Genomic DNA, 16922 nt, shown 5'->3' with positions numbered 1-16922 from the left:
ATGTTCTAAAATGACATGCAAACTAATTAAACAATGAATTTTTAGACTCTAGTTCTTTTCCTCCCTGTCCCCGCCCCCCAGTGATCTCTCTGAATTTCTGCTGGGACATTGACCTTTCCCCTCTCCAGGACAGCCCTTTAACAGGTCATCTATCTTCCCCATGCCCTCTCCCTTGTGATGTTGTCCTTCATTTTTGTTTTGCATCATCTCCTCCTCTTGTATTTTAGATTTTCTCCTGATGTATGAAACTGACTGCAGAACTGACAAAGAGGGCTTTTTGGAGAGAAAGATGTTATTCCTCCCTATTTGTTTCTACTGCAAACCTGATAGGCTGTTCCTAGCTGCCTGCTCCACTAATGGACTTGCACCATAAAAGACTCTGAAATACATATTTTGGACACTTAAAACCATCTTAAAGGAGAATTGCTGATTTCCTGGAAATTATTAGGAAAATCTAAGGGGAGGGGAGGGAGGAGTAGGATTTTGTGCCTAGAGCTGTAGAGAAGACAGCGTGTGAACAGACAGGAAAGCAAGGACATGCCAGCTGTCTATCTGTTAAAAGAGTGGCCTTCCAAAGCATAAACTGGTATTTAAAATTGAGCCTTTTGTAGAAACTCCAGGAAAACAGAAAGATCTAGGATTGTGCTGAATGCTTTGCTATAACAACACACGTCACAGAATGCCTTTCTATATTAGCTAACTAGAATGGAAAAAAGAAATTTATCAATTGATCTTAATCTGCTCTAACCACAAAATGCCAAATACCAAGAGTCACTTAAAACCAAACGTACCTGTATAGGCCATATTCTTAGGGTTTCCATAGGGAGCCCCAGGTTGAACAGGGCTGTAAACAGGATTCATTGTGGAAGACTGAGAACTCTGGAGGAGAAAAGAAAAAAAAATTAAGAAGACAGTCTTATTTTTCTTCAACACTAGTCCTCTGTTGAAAGGTCGTCGCTTGTACTAGATGCTAGCGCTGCCATTTTATTCTTCAAGACACACTAAGCAGCAAAGAAAAAGATTTACAATTAGGCATTATAACTAGATAGTGTATTTAATAATTCAAATTTCAGATCCTTCAATTAATTCCCTTAAATTCTTCACCATTACATGTCCTCCCTACAAAGCATCTGGAGTGTAGCTTAAAATTAGTCTTACACATCCTAACCTCCCAAAGTGTTTTTCAAATTACTCCTGAGCAAAGGAAAAAAATCAGGATCCTGTTTCTACTGCACAATGGGACAGAAAGTAAAGTGTAAAACATGCAGTAATTCAGTTGCCCCACTAGGGGGAGCTAATGCTTTTTGGGTAATGAAAAAAAACCCCAACGAACAACAAGCCTCTCAAAGATAAGTTGGTAAAAGAGCACTCCCTGCTGGTGATGCTAAGAGCTGCAGATACCCAAATTCTCAAGCAGTTTACAGAGTGCCTGCATGAACACAACAACCTTGTGCCTGCAAATTAATCTCCTTTGAAATCTCTTTTAAAAGACCAGCCTTAACATTGCTCCTTCACAGCACAGTGTACTAAGCTATTATTTATTGGACATCAGTGTGCGAGCAGTGCTATTTGAAATTGCCAAAGTCACTGCCCCAGACATAAAATGGCCAGTAAGATTTTTAATAGCATTTCTGCTCATTATCTCTCTAATAAAAATGATTAAAGGGAGCCAGGTTATCTTTTCCTAAGCTTTTATTTAGAGGAAAGCAAGGGACCTGGGAATTTGTGTCTAGTAACTGTCAGTTAAGCAACTGCTCAGTTAATTAGCTTAATGAAGCACATTCTCAATTTTGATTAATGGAAAAATCAGTCATTAAACTTTATTAGGCAACACATTTGTCTCCACAGCTATCTTGTGACAATTTCAAACATGGAGCCCACCACACTTACTTTAAACTGTCTTTTAAAAAAATCTATTATTTACACTTCATAAAATAAAACCATTCCTTTCAAATCAGTCTTTCCTGATTGATGTGCAATTTGTTAGATCATTAACTCCTTCAGTTTCACCTCAGGACAGTAAACAAGTCAAATGTTAAATGCTAGCAACAATTGGTTTGACAACAATTACTGCTTAATTAATTAGCCTTCCCTTCATTCCCAAGTTAGCTCACAATTCTGTAACAAAAGGAAGACCAGGGATGCCAAACATGCCAAAGGATAACACTACAGAATCCAAATAAATGTATTTACAACACTGACTGGAATAAGTCAAAGCGAAATACACAATGGAAAGTTTCTTAAAAAGATCAACAAGTAACATAGTTGCAAAAACCTACTTATATGAAACAGATTCCTGGGGATTTGCCCAGAATGGTCAGGACAGAGTTTATGGTTCCCATAGTAATTGGCACTTGCCCCTCTTGCTCTCAGCCAGCATTGTGTGTTACTATGGCTATGGTCTACATTTAAACCACTACAGCAGCACAGATGCAGCTGCACTACTGTAGCATTTCAGTGTAGACACTCACTACAGCGATGGAAGTAGTTCTCCTGTCACTGTAGTTAGTCTACCTCCGTGAGAGGTGGTAGCTAGATCGATGGAAGAATTCTTCCATCGACCTAGCGCTGTCCACACCAGGGGCTAGGTCAACTTAAATATGTCGCTCAGCATTGTGGGGTTTTTTTCACATCTAGGAGCAACACAGCTGGGTTGACCTAATTTTTTTTAGTGTAAACCTGACCTATATTATAGGGGCACGGCAGCACTACTAGAGTTAAGGTTGCGTCATGACTTCTCTTTAAAAGTCAACCTTTCTAAAATCTCTAAAGCTGACAGGCTTAGTTGGATTCTTTTGAAATTTGCTTTGCCTCAGGAGGGTGCAGGGTAGGGTTAGTGACCCAATGTGGGGTCTTTTGAGCAGGGTTTGCGATGATATAAGCCCTGAAAAAATTGCCATTTTCCAAAAAGTTTCTAGGTGGGTTTCTTTCTTTCTTTCTTTCTTGCAGAGGAAACGATCAAACTATTTATATGATGCAGGTCAAGATGGTCCTGCATTTTATCAACGTTTTATCCAAGTTAGCATTTGGCACTTTAACTCTTGGGGGGATCCAAACTGAGAATGGTATTTAAGAAAATGTATTTTTTACCATGCACATGCACCAATAGAAAAAAATGGCTAGAGGAGTGCTTCCACACTTGGTGCTCTATCATCAACAATGAGAACAGTGCACTGTGGGTAGCTATCCCACTGTGCTACTCACTACCTTCTGCAGCTAGGACTTGTGGGAAGGCAGAGTAGATAGCAGCACATCATGGATGCAGACTCAACATCTCATGATAACGTTTTTTTCATCCCAGCGTTCCATAGACTTCTGACTGCATTTTGCAAAATTTTTCAACAGCCCCTGTTTACCGTGTGCCCGCCATCTGTGTCTGAAAGGATGGATCCAGCACTGTTCTCTGCTGTTGTGGTCACTGGTATGAACACATCGCGTCTGGTTGTGCAATATATCATGAGCACCCAATCTGAAGAGGAAACAAGCACTGAGTGCTGGGATCACATTGTTATGCAGGTTTGGGACGATGAGCAGTGGCTACAGAACTTTCAGATTTGAAAAGCCACCTTCTGGAACTGTGTGCAGAGCTTGCCCCAGCACTGCAGCGCAAGGACACCAGAATGAGAGCTGCCCTCTCGGTGGAGAAGCATGTGGCTATCCCTGTGTGGAAGCTGGTGACTCTGGACTGCTAACGGCCAGTCACAAATCAGTTTGGAGTCGGGAAGTCAACCGTTGGGGCTGCATTAACTCAAGTGTGCTGGGCCATTAATCGCATCCTGCTACAAAGGACCATGACTCTTGGCAATGTGTGTGAAATAGTGGATGGCTTTGAGGAAATGGGATTCCCTAACTGCGGAGGGGTGACAGATGGAACACATATCCCAATTTTGGCACCAGACCATCTTGCGATGGAGTACGTCAACAGAAAGAGGTACTTCTCTATGGTGTGCTTGTGGATCACCATGAGCATTTCACTGACATCAACATGTGGTGGTCTGGAAAGGTGCATGAGGCACGCATCTTCAGGAACGCTGGGCTGTACAGACTAGAAGATTCCAATGCGGGATGTTGAAATGTCCATAGTGATCCTGGGAGACCCAGCCTACCCCTTATTCCCATGGCTCATGAAGCCTTACACAGGAAACCTGAACAGCAGCAAGGAGCGCTTCAACAGCAGGCTGAGCAGGTGCCGAATGACAGTGGAATGTGCCTTTTGCAGATTAAAGGCGTGCTGGTGCTGCCTTTATGGCAGGTTAGACCTAAATGAGGAAAACATTCCCATGGTCATAGCAGCTTGTTGCATGCTCCATAATATTTGTGAGGCTAAGGGTGAAAAGTTTCCCCAGGGGTGGAGCACTGAAGCAGATTGCCTGGTTGCTGTTTTTGAGCAGCCAGATACCAGGGCTCTTAGAGGGGCACAACGGGGGAGATGTTAGAATCAGGAAGGCTTTGAAGCAACATTTTGATAATGAGCACCAGGAATGTGTACTTCTATACAGCAATCTACCATGCTTCATTAAATTCAGTTACCTTGTTTTGCCTAAAAATTGTGATGATTCCTGAGTGGGATTTGTACTAAGCAAATGATTAAACTGCACCTATATATTAATACCCGCACCCAATACTACATGTAGGACACAAATGAAGGCTGGTTCTCTTTCACAGAGTTTGTTTTTATTAAACACCAATTAACACACACAAAAGGCTTGGTGGGAAGGGAGATAACACTGAAGGAGAGTGAAGGCTCTCAGAGCTGTGCATAAGCCCAGCTATCATTTTGGAAGCCATCCGAAGGGGTGGAGTGAACGGGATACTCAGACGTGCTGGGAAGTTTCACAGAATGCGTGGGAGGAGTTTGAGAGGGCATTGAAAACAGGTCTGTATTGGCTGCGGAGGAAGGGGTGAGAACACATCTGTTCCAACTGTAGCGTGATTAGGGACTTCAACATCTCTGTTGGTTCCTCCATCACTTTTATCATCCACTCATGGCCCTTTAGAATGCACTCCTCGCTCTCATTTCTGTCCTGCCTTTTCCTTTTCTCTCCACTACCTGAATTCTCTTTTCTCAGCCTCTGAGGATTGCAGCACCTCTCAGAACATGTCCTCCTTCTACGCTTTGGTTGCCTCCTTATCTGACAGAGGAACTCTGCCAGTGTGTAGGGGGTTCCCCTGAAGGCCACATCTACAGGAGCACAAGAAACAATTCACAGAAGCATGATGGTTAGTTCATGCACAGCATTCAATCATTACAGTAAAATACACCTCCTGTAACATACCAATCAATCACTTTCTCAGTGACCCTTGGTAAGCACATATTTTGGTGAACACCCTAAACATGGTGAGTTAGGCCTGAGTGGGGGGTGGGCATTCAAGATGGGGCAAGGGTGTATGTGATGTTTTCAGGGGATCAGTGAAGGCGACTATGGACAATATTGTAAATTTTGCCACCATTTTCCACAGGCGGGGGTCATTGAAGCCTATATCTCACTCCTGAGGGCAAGCAAGGATGTAAGGGTGCATCTACTGCACACGTGTGGGTTCAGACCTGGTACTTATGTTGCTCGCCTGTGTGCCGCCTTGGTCCCTGCACAAGCGATTGCTGAGTCGCACAGAAATATTTCCTACGAGGGAAGGAACAAAGCAGCTCTGCCAAGGAACTTTCAGCAGAGGATTGGCGAGTACCTCCAGGAAAGTTTCCTAGAGCTCTCTCTGGAGGATTCCTGTGAAATCTTGGTGTGCATTAACACACTGTTCCGCTGCACTGCTTAGCTACACAGGGGAACATGGAGCACACATAAACATAGCTAGTCTTGTACATTTCTATCCCTTCACCCTCTTCTACAATACACAGAGCAAAGGACAGCTCTACCTCATATAACCGAGCAGCATCAACTAAAAAAGATCACTTACCAGGGCTCTCCGCTTCTGAATCATGTGCGCCAGAGACAGACTGCTTGACTGGCTAGATCCCTCCAAAGTGGAGAAGAGGTCCTGACTCGCCAATGGACAACTCTGACGTGTGCTCCACATCATCCTCCAATTCAATCTCCTTGTCCATGACTTTGTCCTCGGGGATAGATCCACTGTCTGCCACCTCCAGCCCCACCGAAGTATCCATGGGCTTTTGGCAGTGAAGGTGGGGTCACCGCCAAGGATGGGGTCTAGCTCCTTAGAGAAGCGGCAGGTCTTTCCCAAAAGCACCAGAGCGAGGGTTTGCCCCCCTTGCATTCTGGTATGCCTGCCTCAACTCCTTTATCTCTGCTCGGCACTGAACCGTGTCCCATTTGTTTCCCTCATTGCACAGGCCATGAGAAATCTGCCCATAGGTATTGAAGTTCCTACCTATGGCTGGAGCGCAGCTGGGACTGGACAGCCGCCTCTCCCCATATATTCAGCAGATCCAACAACTCAGCTGTGGTCAAAGTGGAAGAGCATTTGCTGCTGACACTGCTTGGTCAGCTGGGAAGATGTGACGTGAGCAGAGCAAACAGGAAGTGGAATTTCAAAATTCCCCAGGACTTTAAGGGGAAAGGGGTGGATGCCTGTACACCTGGATACAGAGCAGCACACTTCAAACTGCTGACCAGCGCGGTCAGGATGGGCATCGTCAGACACCTACTGGAGGCCACTTACAACAACAAAACCAAACGTCTACGCTGATACTTTGTCGATCTAATTTTGCCTCAAAAAGCTCTATGCCTCTCGTCGAGGTGGTTTTCTTCTGCCGGCAGGGCAGGAGAGTTTTGTCGGCAGGAGGAGCAGGGCAGTATGTATACCTCCTCTGCTTTGTCAATAAAAGGTGCCTTTTGCCAATAGAACTGTGTAGTGTCGACAAAGTTTAAGCTCCTCAGGGTAGGAACCATCATTATTGTGTTTGTACAGGGCCGGCACAATACAGCAAATTTCAGTTGGGGCCTCTACGTGCGACCACAATATAAAATAGTAATAATTTAGCAAACCCAATTTCAAGTAACTAGCACACTTTGGGTTGTATAAACAGTAAAAACAAGTAGAAGAAAATTTCTTTATTAGGTCCTCATGAAAGAAAAGTTCCTCTTTGGCATGGCTAAAATGATTGCACTCACATTATAGATTTGAGCATGTTGCAGGAATAGAGATTTATACTTCCTTCCCTGTTTGGTATGCAGGGCTTTTATTTCAAGATCATGTGATTGAGTGAATGTGAACTGCTTTTCACATAAAAAAAAATTTGCATCTAGTTTTAAATGTATTCAGGTTGGCTTCCAATACATTCCATGACACTATCATTCACCTATATATTTCAAATTCATTATGGCATTTGCAAAGCTACAATGAAATAAGAATAAAACAGGACTAGCAAAATGAAACCTACTTCAGCACAGCATTTTGTGGTGCTTCCATGTGGCCATGAATACACAATAAAAAGACTACCAGAATTAACTGTCAACAGGCAAACAAAAGCCTGGCTCCACTACATGCATCTTCCACTGCTTTTCAGTTCCCATGGCACTGACGCTTGGTTTCTTAGAAGCTGCTCAGACTCTTTACCAAACAGTTGAAGTAGTAAGAATTCCAGAAGGAATGTCATGGGAAGCACCTGCTGGCAAACAACCTCGGGATACTTTCCTGCTGTAACCTGGTTACATTGTCATCTATTTTATCTTTCCAGCCAAAGTGCACGACATCTTTCCATCACACTGGGAAATTACTTCAGATGAAGTGTAAATAGAAATACAAGAGAGGTCAGCCTACATCACTCAGCAGGCCAATGTGTCAGTCAAAAGAGGTTTACTTGGGAGATTTCAAAGTAGTACACATAGCCTTCTCTGTGCGGTGAATGCTGAGCTTGAACTTTCCATGCTATTAAGTGGCTGCACAGTTACACTCCGGTGCTCTCGCCTCACTGAACAAAAGAGTGCCTCTAGATAGCGTGATGAAATGAGTGTGAAGCTCAGCACTAGATACGGCTGCTGCCAAAGCTACGAGAATCAGAAAAGGCTGCTGCCACAGTTCTCTGTCCTCTTGTCCATTCCATTCATCAGGCAATGGTTACACAAGGACACTGGCAACTTAAAAATCACTTCTGCTTGACTCTCTTTTTATGACCACCACCTACAATTACTATAACTGAAAAATTATGGGGAAAAAATCTTTTTTTCCCCAGTTTTCTTTACTTTGTGTATTTAACTACACTGTTGCAAATTGCATTGCATTGGCAATTTGACACATTGAACTCAACAGGACTACGTGCGCGCGTGTGTGTTTTTGCAGGATTGGGGCCTTGGGGCACCTTCTTCCCTGGGTTTGCATATTTCATATAACAACCAAAGAGAAAAATATTGTGAGTAGGATAATGCCATTGAAAAACCACAACATTTGGCAAAGGGGACTCAGGAACGTGCTAATACCTGAAAGCACTTTTCACCTTTTATGTTAATGAATTAGATTTCAAATAGGTAATGGCCTTCTAAACACCGAGTGTTATTTACAAATATGTTTATATTAATTGTGCTTTTAAATAATGTGAGTCATTTCTTTATGGCTCTTGTAAGTCTAAATAAATACATCTAACACTTCAAAACTGAATGCGTCATGCTCCATGTGGATAATTCTGAATGCCCCAGAAAGGAAAGATACTTGTTTAATTTTAGAGCGTTGGTCAAACTGACTCTCTCATTGACATTCGATCAGATTGAGGTTCCTATATGCCTAACTCAAATTTGAAAATGGGTCTTATGCTCATAAGTCACTTAATCACTTTGAAACAGGTGTGGACCCTTGAGCATTTCTTTGGAGGTGGAATGGAAGTTTCTCCTTTGAGTCTCTGTACAGACTAAAATGATTTCCTTCACAAAAGAAAGTATAGAACCAAGTGAATGTGGACACTATTGAAAGATAAACCAGCAAGATACACCTTTTCCTCACCCTGAAAATCACCTATTATGAATAAATCACACACTTTATTTAAGTTCAACACAAATGTGGACACAAGGACTGGCCATCAACAAGTTTAAGCTCAAAATCAGACAAAACTTTCTAACCGTCAGAGAAGTGAAGTTCTGGAACAGCCTTCCAACGGGAGCAGTGGGGGCAAAAAACCCTAACTGGCTTCAAGACTGAGCTTGACAAGTTTATGGAGGTAATGGAATGATGAGACTGCCTACAATGTCATGTAGCCGATCTGCGCCCGCTAGCAGCAAATATCTCCAATGGCTGGTGATAGGGCAGTAGATGGGGAAGACTGTGAGTTACTATAGAGAATTCTTTGCCAGGAGTCTGCCTGGTGGGTCTTGCCCACATGCTCGGGGTCTAACTATCACCATATTTGGGATCTGGAAGGAATTTTCCCCTGGTTAAGATTGGCAGAGATCCTAGAGTTTTTCACCTTCCTCTGCAGCATGGGGCATAGGTCAATTGCAGGTTTAAACTAGTGTAAATGGTGGATTCTCTGTAACTTGAAGTCTTTAAATCTTTATTTGAGGACTTCAGAAACTCAGCCACAGGGTCTATTACAGCAGTGGCTGAGTGAGGTTCTGTGGTCTGCAATGTGCAGGAGGCCAGACTAGATTATCATGATGATCCCTTCTGACCTTGAAGTCTATGAGTCTATAATTGTATACAGCCCAAATCCTTCTATAAACATGACCAGAGCTTCTGACACTACATTATATTCAAGTTCTAATAGCTTTTTGACAAATTTTCAGTTGTTTGAAGCTTGATCCTCAGATGTGATTCTCTAAAAATACCTAATCAACTTCCGATTCATCAGGTAAAGTTTAAACCAGGGACTCTATGAGGCTGCACATTTTTCTCTCCCTCAAAACAAACACTGTGACCAGTTTATATGATCTCAAATATACTAGCATTGAACAATTTCCTATAATGGTAGCCTGATTTTTAATTTTATTATAGTGACCAAAAGGTTATTTTTATAAATTTCATGAAAAGCAAACTATTTAATGTGTTGAAGGTCTTACCCGAGCACTGATTCTTGTCCTGAAAAATTCTGGTCAAAGTTAACATTACTAGTTATGTATGATCTCAGGTTCAGAAAAAAATCAAGGTCAATTTTAATGCAGAAATCAAAAAATCTTGACTGGATATAAGTGGATTCTAGAAGTTTCACACTAACACAGGTTTAGACTGGAATTCTGGTTTGTACAAAATAGCATAGTTTAGACTATTTTTTAAACTATACTCCTTATGTTTGTAAAATTAAGCCAGGACATCACCCTGGACCCTGAACTTTTTCTTCTTACACTTCTCATGTAGGCCAATGTGTTGACTCCACTTTTGCTGAAACCCTAATCTTTGCTTTATCTCGTCTCACCTGGACAATGACAATTCCCTATTTTCTCCTAAAATTCCAGCTCTCCAGACTCTAGCACAGTGATACGCAGACCTCAGTGCTTCAGGAGCGAAATTAGCTATAAACATTACCAAAAGAGCCGCAATCGTGTGAATTCGTTGTTTCATTTAATATATATACGTGTGTGTGCGCGCGCACATACACACACACACAAACTATTCTCACAGCAAAATGACTGACCAAGTATTATTATTTTATCTATTACAATCAGTTAATAACATAGTAAAAGCACCCTAATTGGTTAATAACTTAGATTGGTTAATAATTAAATCACACCGTGTTTTAATAACATGTGCTGCAAAGAGCTGCAGGACACACATTAAAGAGCCACTTGCGGCTCACAAGCTTCAGTCTGAGCATCACTGCCCTGGCAAATGTAGAATGATGTTGCCTAAACTCATATCAAATCAAGCACAAATGTCACCCACATCCTCAAACCACCTCACTGATTCCCCATTAATTTCTGAATTCAGTTCACAACTGCCTTCCCCACCAACTAATATTGCAGCATCCCTTCTCTCACTAGGGTGACCAGATGTCCCAATTTTATAGGGATAGTCCTGATATTTGGGGCGTTTTTTAATATGGGTTCCTATTACCTCCCACCCCATCCCGATTTTTCTCACTTGCTATCTCATCACCCTATCTCTCGCTCTCTCTACTCCCTACTCACCTAGCACTAGCCTCTTCTGACTCTTCACAAAAATCTTGCCACTTCTTTTGGGAGACTCTTCTCCTCTGCTGTGCCTGCCCTCTGGAACAGCTTTCCTCTAGCTCTCTGATTCAGGAACATTCCATATTTCTGATCTCGACTAAAAATGTCACTTCTCTTTTAACCTTGGTCTATAGGTACAGCCTACCGAGGGAAACAGTGGGGGCGAAGGACCTCCATGACTTTAAGATTAAGCTAGATAAGTTTATGGAGGAGATGGTATGATAGGATAACGGGCTTAGTCAATAGGTCAATTAAGTGCAACACTGGTAGTACAATGGGTCAATGATATGATATAACCTTTTTCCAGAGGGTATGGCTGGAGAGTCTTGCCCGCATGCTTGGGGTTCAGCTGACCGCCATATTTGGGGTCGGGAAGGAATTTTCCTCCAGGGAAGATTGGCAGTGGCCCTGGAGGTTTTTCGCCTTCCTCCGAAGCATGGGGCAGGGGTCGCTTGCTAAAGGAGTGGGTGGATCGGCTTATGTGGCCTGCATCTAGCAGGAGGTCAGACTAGATGATCATAATGGTCCCTTCTGATCTTGAATTCTATGATTCTATGATTCTATAGGTCTACACTTTTTGGGGGGGAGGGGGCGGGAAATTGTTGCTTAGCAGTGTGATTTTCACAGATATAGCTATACCACTACAACCCATAGTGTGGACACAATAATATCAGTATGAACCTTACACAACTATATGTTATCCCTCTTCCTGTGTGGGAATAGCTTAGTGTGGTACAACTACAGCCACGCTAGGAGGTTGTACATTTTAACTGTACTGGAAGACAAAGCTTTAGTAATGCCATTTCGAGACATGGTTTCATGAAAGAGCCTTGACCAAATGGAGCACTGTTTTGCATCATAGCTATATTATTCAAGGTGTGGAGTTACAAGAACTAATTTACATAAGGGTATGCCTTTTATTCAAGAGATTCCAATTTTAAAAGAATAGCTAAACGGATACTAAGAAAATATTAAAAATGGGATCAGGGTTAATATCCGATACCATCAGGTGGGTGAAACACAGAAACATGAAGGGTAGCTAATTCAGTAGTGAATGTATAACACCTGTTTATTATCACAGGTGCATTTATGTAAGATCTTTTCATGAGCAGGTCTGCAGTTCTGGACATGGATTAAAACATATTAGCCATGAGTTAAAATGAGAATATATTTTCTTTGTGGAATTTTTAATCCCATACCATGTTGTGTATGTATTATTTATGAATTTGTTTATGACAGCTCTTAGGAGTTCCAATCAAAGAAGACGACCCCCTTGAATTAGGCATCATACAAACAAAACAAAGGCTTTCCCCGTCACAAAGAGCTTCACAATCTAAAAATAAAACAGGTGGCTAGACAGACAGAGGGAGATAGGAAAGAAAGCAATGAGACAATACTGATCAGATCCCACACAGGCAATGTGCACCAGCAGTATGGTTGCTAGGGTAATGAAACGCTGTCTATTCAAGTGAAATCTAAATCAGAAGCAGATGTGGAATGTATATGGATACTTAAGAAGAGGGAAGAGAATCAGCTAAACAATTGGAAACACACAGGTTGCCTTAAAGTGAGGGTCTTCAGTAAAACACTTGACATACTAACTTTCAAAGACCTGGTGTAGGAAACAATACCAAAGAAAGGCCACATGAATACCTTGCAAGTACACAGCCCCTTTTACCCAAGCACCCTTGAGAAGCAGGTCAGTTAATACTCATTTTGCACCGTGGCAAGACCGCGGGACAGAGAAGTTAAAGCAGTGGTTTTAAAACTTTTTGAACTGAGCCTCCCCTTTGAGTTACAATTTTTGGTTGTTGCCCTCTCAACCCAAACCAAAACAGACACATGTGAAAGCGTGCTTGGTAGCCTACTCCTAAACCTAACAGAGATCCTAACATAACTTTAATTAAATTACCTACACCTGTAAGTTTCAAATACACAAGTACTTATCAATGGCACAGCCAAGGTTTCCTCAGCAACAAGCTGCTTCTACCTTACAGCCAGGCAGCACTGCTAGGGCAGGGCCAATTCCTGCTCCTCTGCCCCTCCCCCCTTGGGGCTGGTATTGGCCCAGGTTTTCGGGATGGGGGAAGGAGCACGCGACAGTCTCTGGGGGCGGAGCCAGCGCTGGGCATGGCATGGAGGCTGCCAGGAGTGGAAATCAGCGCAGCCGCAGCAGGTGTTGACACAGACCCACAGGCTGGGTGGCTCGCTGAGGTGAGGCAGTGGGTTGAGGTGGCGCTCCCGCCCCGTCCCCTGTAGGGGCTTCCCTGGGCCTCACTGTACGAGTCTGGCACGAGCCACCTGGCGTTGCCACTCGCTCTCCTGAACGTTCCTCCACACTCCCTAGGGAGGCACGCCCAATAGTTTGAAAACCTCTAGGTTACATGGACTAGCTCAGGGTCACACAGCCATCTTGAAGCAGAAAAAGGGAATTGTGATTCCCAGTCTCCTGCTCTAATTACGAGACACATTTCATCTAATAAAACTTTCCAAGATTTGTAACAAGAACAAGCCTTTGTGATACTGATTGTATTAAGAATTCAATTGCTACTTCATAAACACAATGGAGCTCTTGACTTTAAAATTAACTGCTCAGAAATAACTGCTGGAGCAAAATGGAAGACCTTGACCCTGCAATTATTGTTATTTAACTTTTATAGTCCAGTAGAGGACACAATCAGGGTTGGGGTCCAACGATACTGTGTTCATTCAGCATCTAGAAAGAGACAGTTCCTGACCTCACCTAAGAAGGCAAGTGACATACAAAGGTTTGAGTGAACAGTTAAATATATAGCTATATAAAAACTGTATATAACCTCTGCTACTGTATTATAAATGCATAAAACACAGTAAATTAGCCCCAAATGGCATTCTATGGCTATGCCTATTTCTGTTGCACCCAGTGACAAATATAATTGTACCACTGTCTATGTTATCAAAATGACAATTGCTTATTTGTACTATTACTGAATATTTGAATTTGGCGTGGCAAATAAAATCCACAGACTTGTGTACTTCAGCCAATCAGAGAATAGCTTACCAGTGGCAGAACTTCATCAACAAAAAAATCATTGGACATTTATAAATAACCCGCTTTCAGACTGGATGACATTTACCTATCAGGAAATGTGCCACATGGAAATCTGAGTGACTAGTGATCAGATTCATATCATCTTAGCAATACTGAGTAACTGTAAGCGCCCTATCTAAATATAGAGCTTGGAGCTGAAGACACAGAAAAAATAGGGCCATGGGTGGAACAGTGTAACTTTGGTGTAGGAAGTATGAAGTAATATACCTGCTAAAAACTGACAAGCATCTGAAGGGATTATGCCTTAAGGATCCTGAAGGGTGAGAGGGGCAGAAACTTAAAACCATCAGATCAATGTGTCTGGCTACAGTTGAGGAAGCAAATACAACAGTGGGATGTATCAATAAGGAAACAGAGCAACATAGTTGCATTTTGTTCACTGTCCCACATGTGGTCAAATACGCAAATAAATGCACAACTGACTGTCTGTATTTCAATGTGCACACACGAGTAAGTATTCCCAGTTAAAATCAGTAGGGAGAATGTCTAGAGCTATCCATAATATATTCTTTTCATTCATTTGCAGCTATTTCTCAACCATTTATTTTGAGTGTTTGACATGGCAACCTTAACATTCTCTTAACATACATTTGTCTTGTTTTAGAAGTTGTTGGGCGTGTGGGGTGGCTGTAATTTGCAACTTAAAAAAAAAAAGCGCAAACTGAAAAAGCAAATTCCATTATGTGGAACTACAATGACCTAGGACTCAGGACCTTTAAAACCACAACCCAGATCTCTACCCTTTGAGCTAGAGGACTGATTGGAAGCAGTAATGTGCTATTATCCTTTACGGAAACTAACAATTATAAGGAACAGCTGATACCTTTGCCTTGGGCTTCCACACCTACTTATGAAACAGCAGAGGAGTACTGGGAACCAGGAATCATGAGCTCTATCCCTGGCTCTGTTGAGGTGAGGGGTGTTCTCTAGTGATGATACAGCACAGCAAAACACATACATTTGACAGAATCACTTTGAAAGGCAGAGCGGCTAAGACTTGGGTCTGCCATATTAAAAACTTGGGCCCAGATTTTAATTCCCACTACAATCCATGCCAACATAAACACAGTGTACTTTTACTGTGGTACCTGTCCACCTCCACAGTGCCAATTTGTTATATTGCTCAACGGATTTTGCTAAGAAAACTTATGCTTGGGTGAATAGTGTGAAATAAACTAACTCCTTTCCTCAAATACACAAGATATGTGGGTTTTCCCCTCTGGACACCAGTTGGTATCTTTGAAAAACCAAAGCTATTTTTGACATGTACAGATCATGAGCTCCCAAGTTTGGGGAGAGGGAAAGGTTTTCATTGGACAGTGGGCTGGTTACAAATGTTGTTATAAATATTCAGTACACTTGCCAAGGCTCTCGTGTAGTTGTTAAATACTATTAAACTGTTTGTGACCAATGGCAAAATATGAATCCACCCTTTTGATTTATCATGTGTTAAGTTCAGTAGAGTCAATACATTCTTATTATACATGTACCCCTAAAGATTAATTGTTGTCTCATTTCTATAGCATTCCACAAGCTAAAAGGGATACATTAATTTTGAAGCCCATATTCCATTTAACACCCACTACGTTCTCAAATTACTTCCATCGCCTATTTAATCCTCATTTTATTTATTAGAGACACTGCTGTCTTGTCCTATTGCAAAAGCAGCATTGCTCCACTCTCAGAACCCAATGTCCCAATTTTGAACTCCAACGGAGTCACATTCTCTGGAAATCAGCGATTATCTTGAATTCTTTTATCTTAATTATTCTGACTCATCGTGTTTTACTAAAAATATTTCTCAGAATGTGAGCATCTGGATGATAAATCCTTTCTATTTCTCTCTTCTAAAGAAGACTTCTAGTCCTTGCACATTTTCCCCATTCATTCCTCTATACAGCTCTCTTGACACACAGATATTCAAAGATTTAGTATTCTGTGCTTTAAGTCTACTAACACTTCAATTTCCTTTGCTTTCACATGGTCCATTAACAGCTCAGCTCCAATACATATGAGCTGCAGCTACTTCACTTCTCTCAATCGTCATTTTGTCTTCCCAATGCCAGGTGGCAGCCTTCCCTTAACTGCTCTTGACAATTGTTATGACTTCAGACATTCTAAGCTTTCTTTGGCAGAATTACCTGGGTCTTTTCATTCAGCACATACTGTACAACAATATATTAGTCAAATCAAAGAGGACTAAAATCTGCTTTACAATATCATTATGAAAATTGACTAGTTCAAGCCTAAGTGTAGGCACACACCCTAGCCATGATAATGAAACACAAACTGATGACATGGTACTTGTCAAACAAAATCATTCATCTTGGGTGAAGCAAAAGTACAGTTTTCCAGGACAAATTTAAAGTGACACTACTAGCTGAGCACAGAATCTAACCTACCTTAAATGTTAGAATCCAGAGGAATTTCCTCACCAAATTCTAAGGACAGGTCTACAGTTAAAACACTGCGGTGACACAGCTGCACCGCTGTAGCACTTCAGCGAAAATTTTACTACACCAACAGGAGAGCTTCTCCTGTTGACACAGTGAATCCATCTCCGTGAGAGGTGGTAGCTATGTTGACGGGACCCACAGATATAGTGCTATCTATGTTGGGGGGGTTAGGTAGGTATAACTTCTTCACTCAGGATAAAGGAGTTTGAGGCACAAGTTGTGTTCTTGTCCATCCTCCCTGTTGAAGGAAAAGGCCCAGGTGGGGACCATCGAATTGTGGAGGTAAATGTGTGGTTACGCACGGGGTGT

General features: G+C 42.0%; 1 protein-coding gene across 11 annotated transcripts in view; it reads right to left on the bottom strand.

Moving 5' to 3' along the window:
* The window catches only part of FAM168A (family with sequence similarity 168 member A), a 340334-nt gene that overhangs the window by 189483 nt on the left and 133929 nt on the right, over window positions 1-16922 (bottom strand). For all 11 annotated transcript variants that reach the window (XM_039539011.1, XM_039539026.1, XM_039539015.1 and 8 more), the window contains one exon: window positions 792-879. In XM_039539011.1, the coding sequence (XP_039394945.1) occupies window positions 792-861 (70 nt within the window). In that variant the 5' untranslated portion in view covers window positions 862-879. The remainder of the gene's footprint in view (window positions 1-791; window positions 880-16922) is intronic.

This window comes from Mauremys reevesii, linkage group 1, assembly GCF_016161935.1.
Source record: "Mauremys reevesii isolate NIE-2019 linkage group 1, ASM1616193v1, whole genome shotgun sequence".
NCBI lineage: Eukaryota > Metazoa > Chordata > Testudines > Geoemydidae > Mauremys > Mauremys reevesii.
The sequence above is the reverse complement of the archived record's forward strand: the minus strand, read 5'-3'. Positions and strand labels throughout refer to the sequence as shown.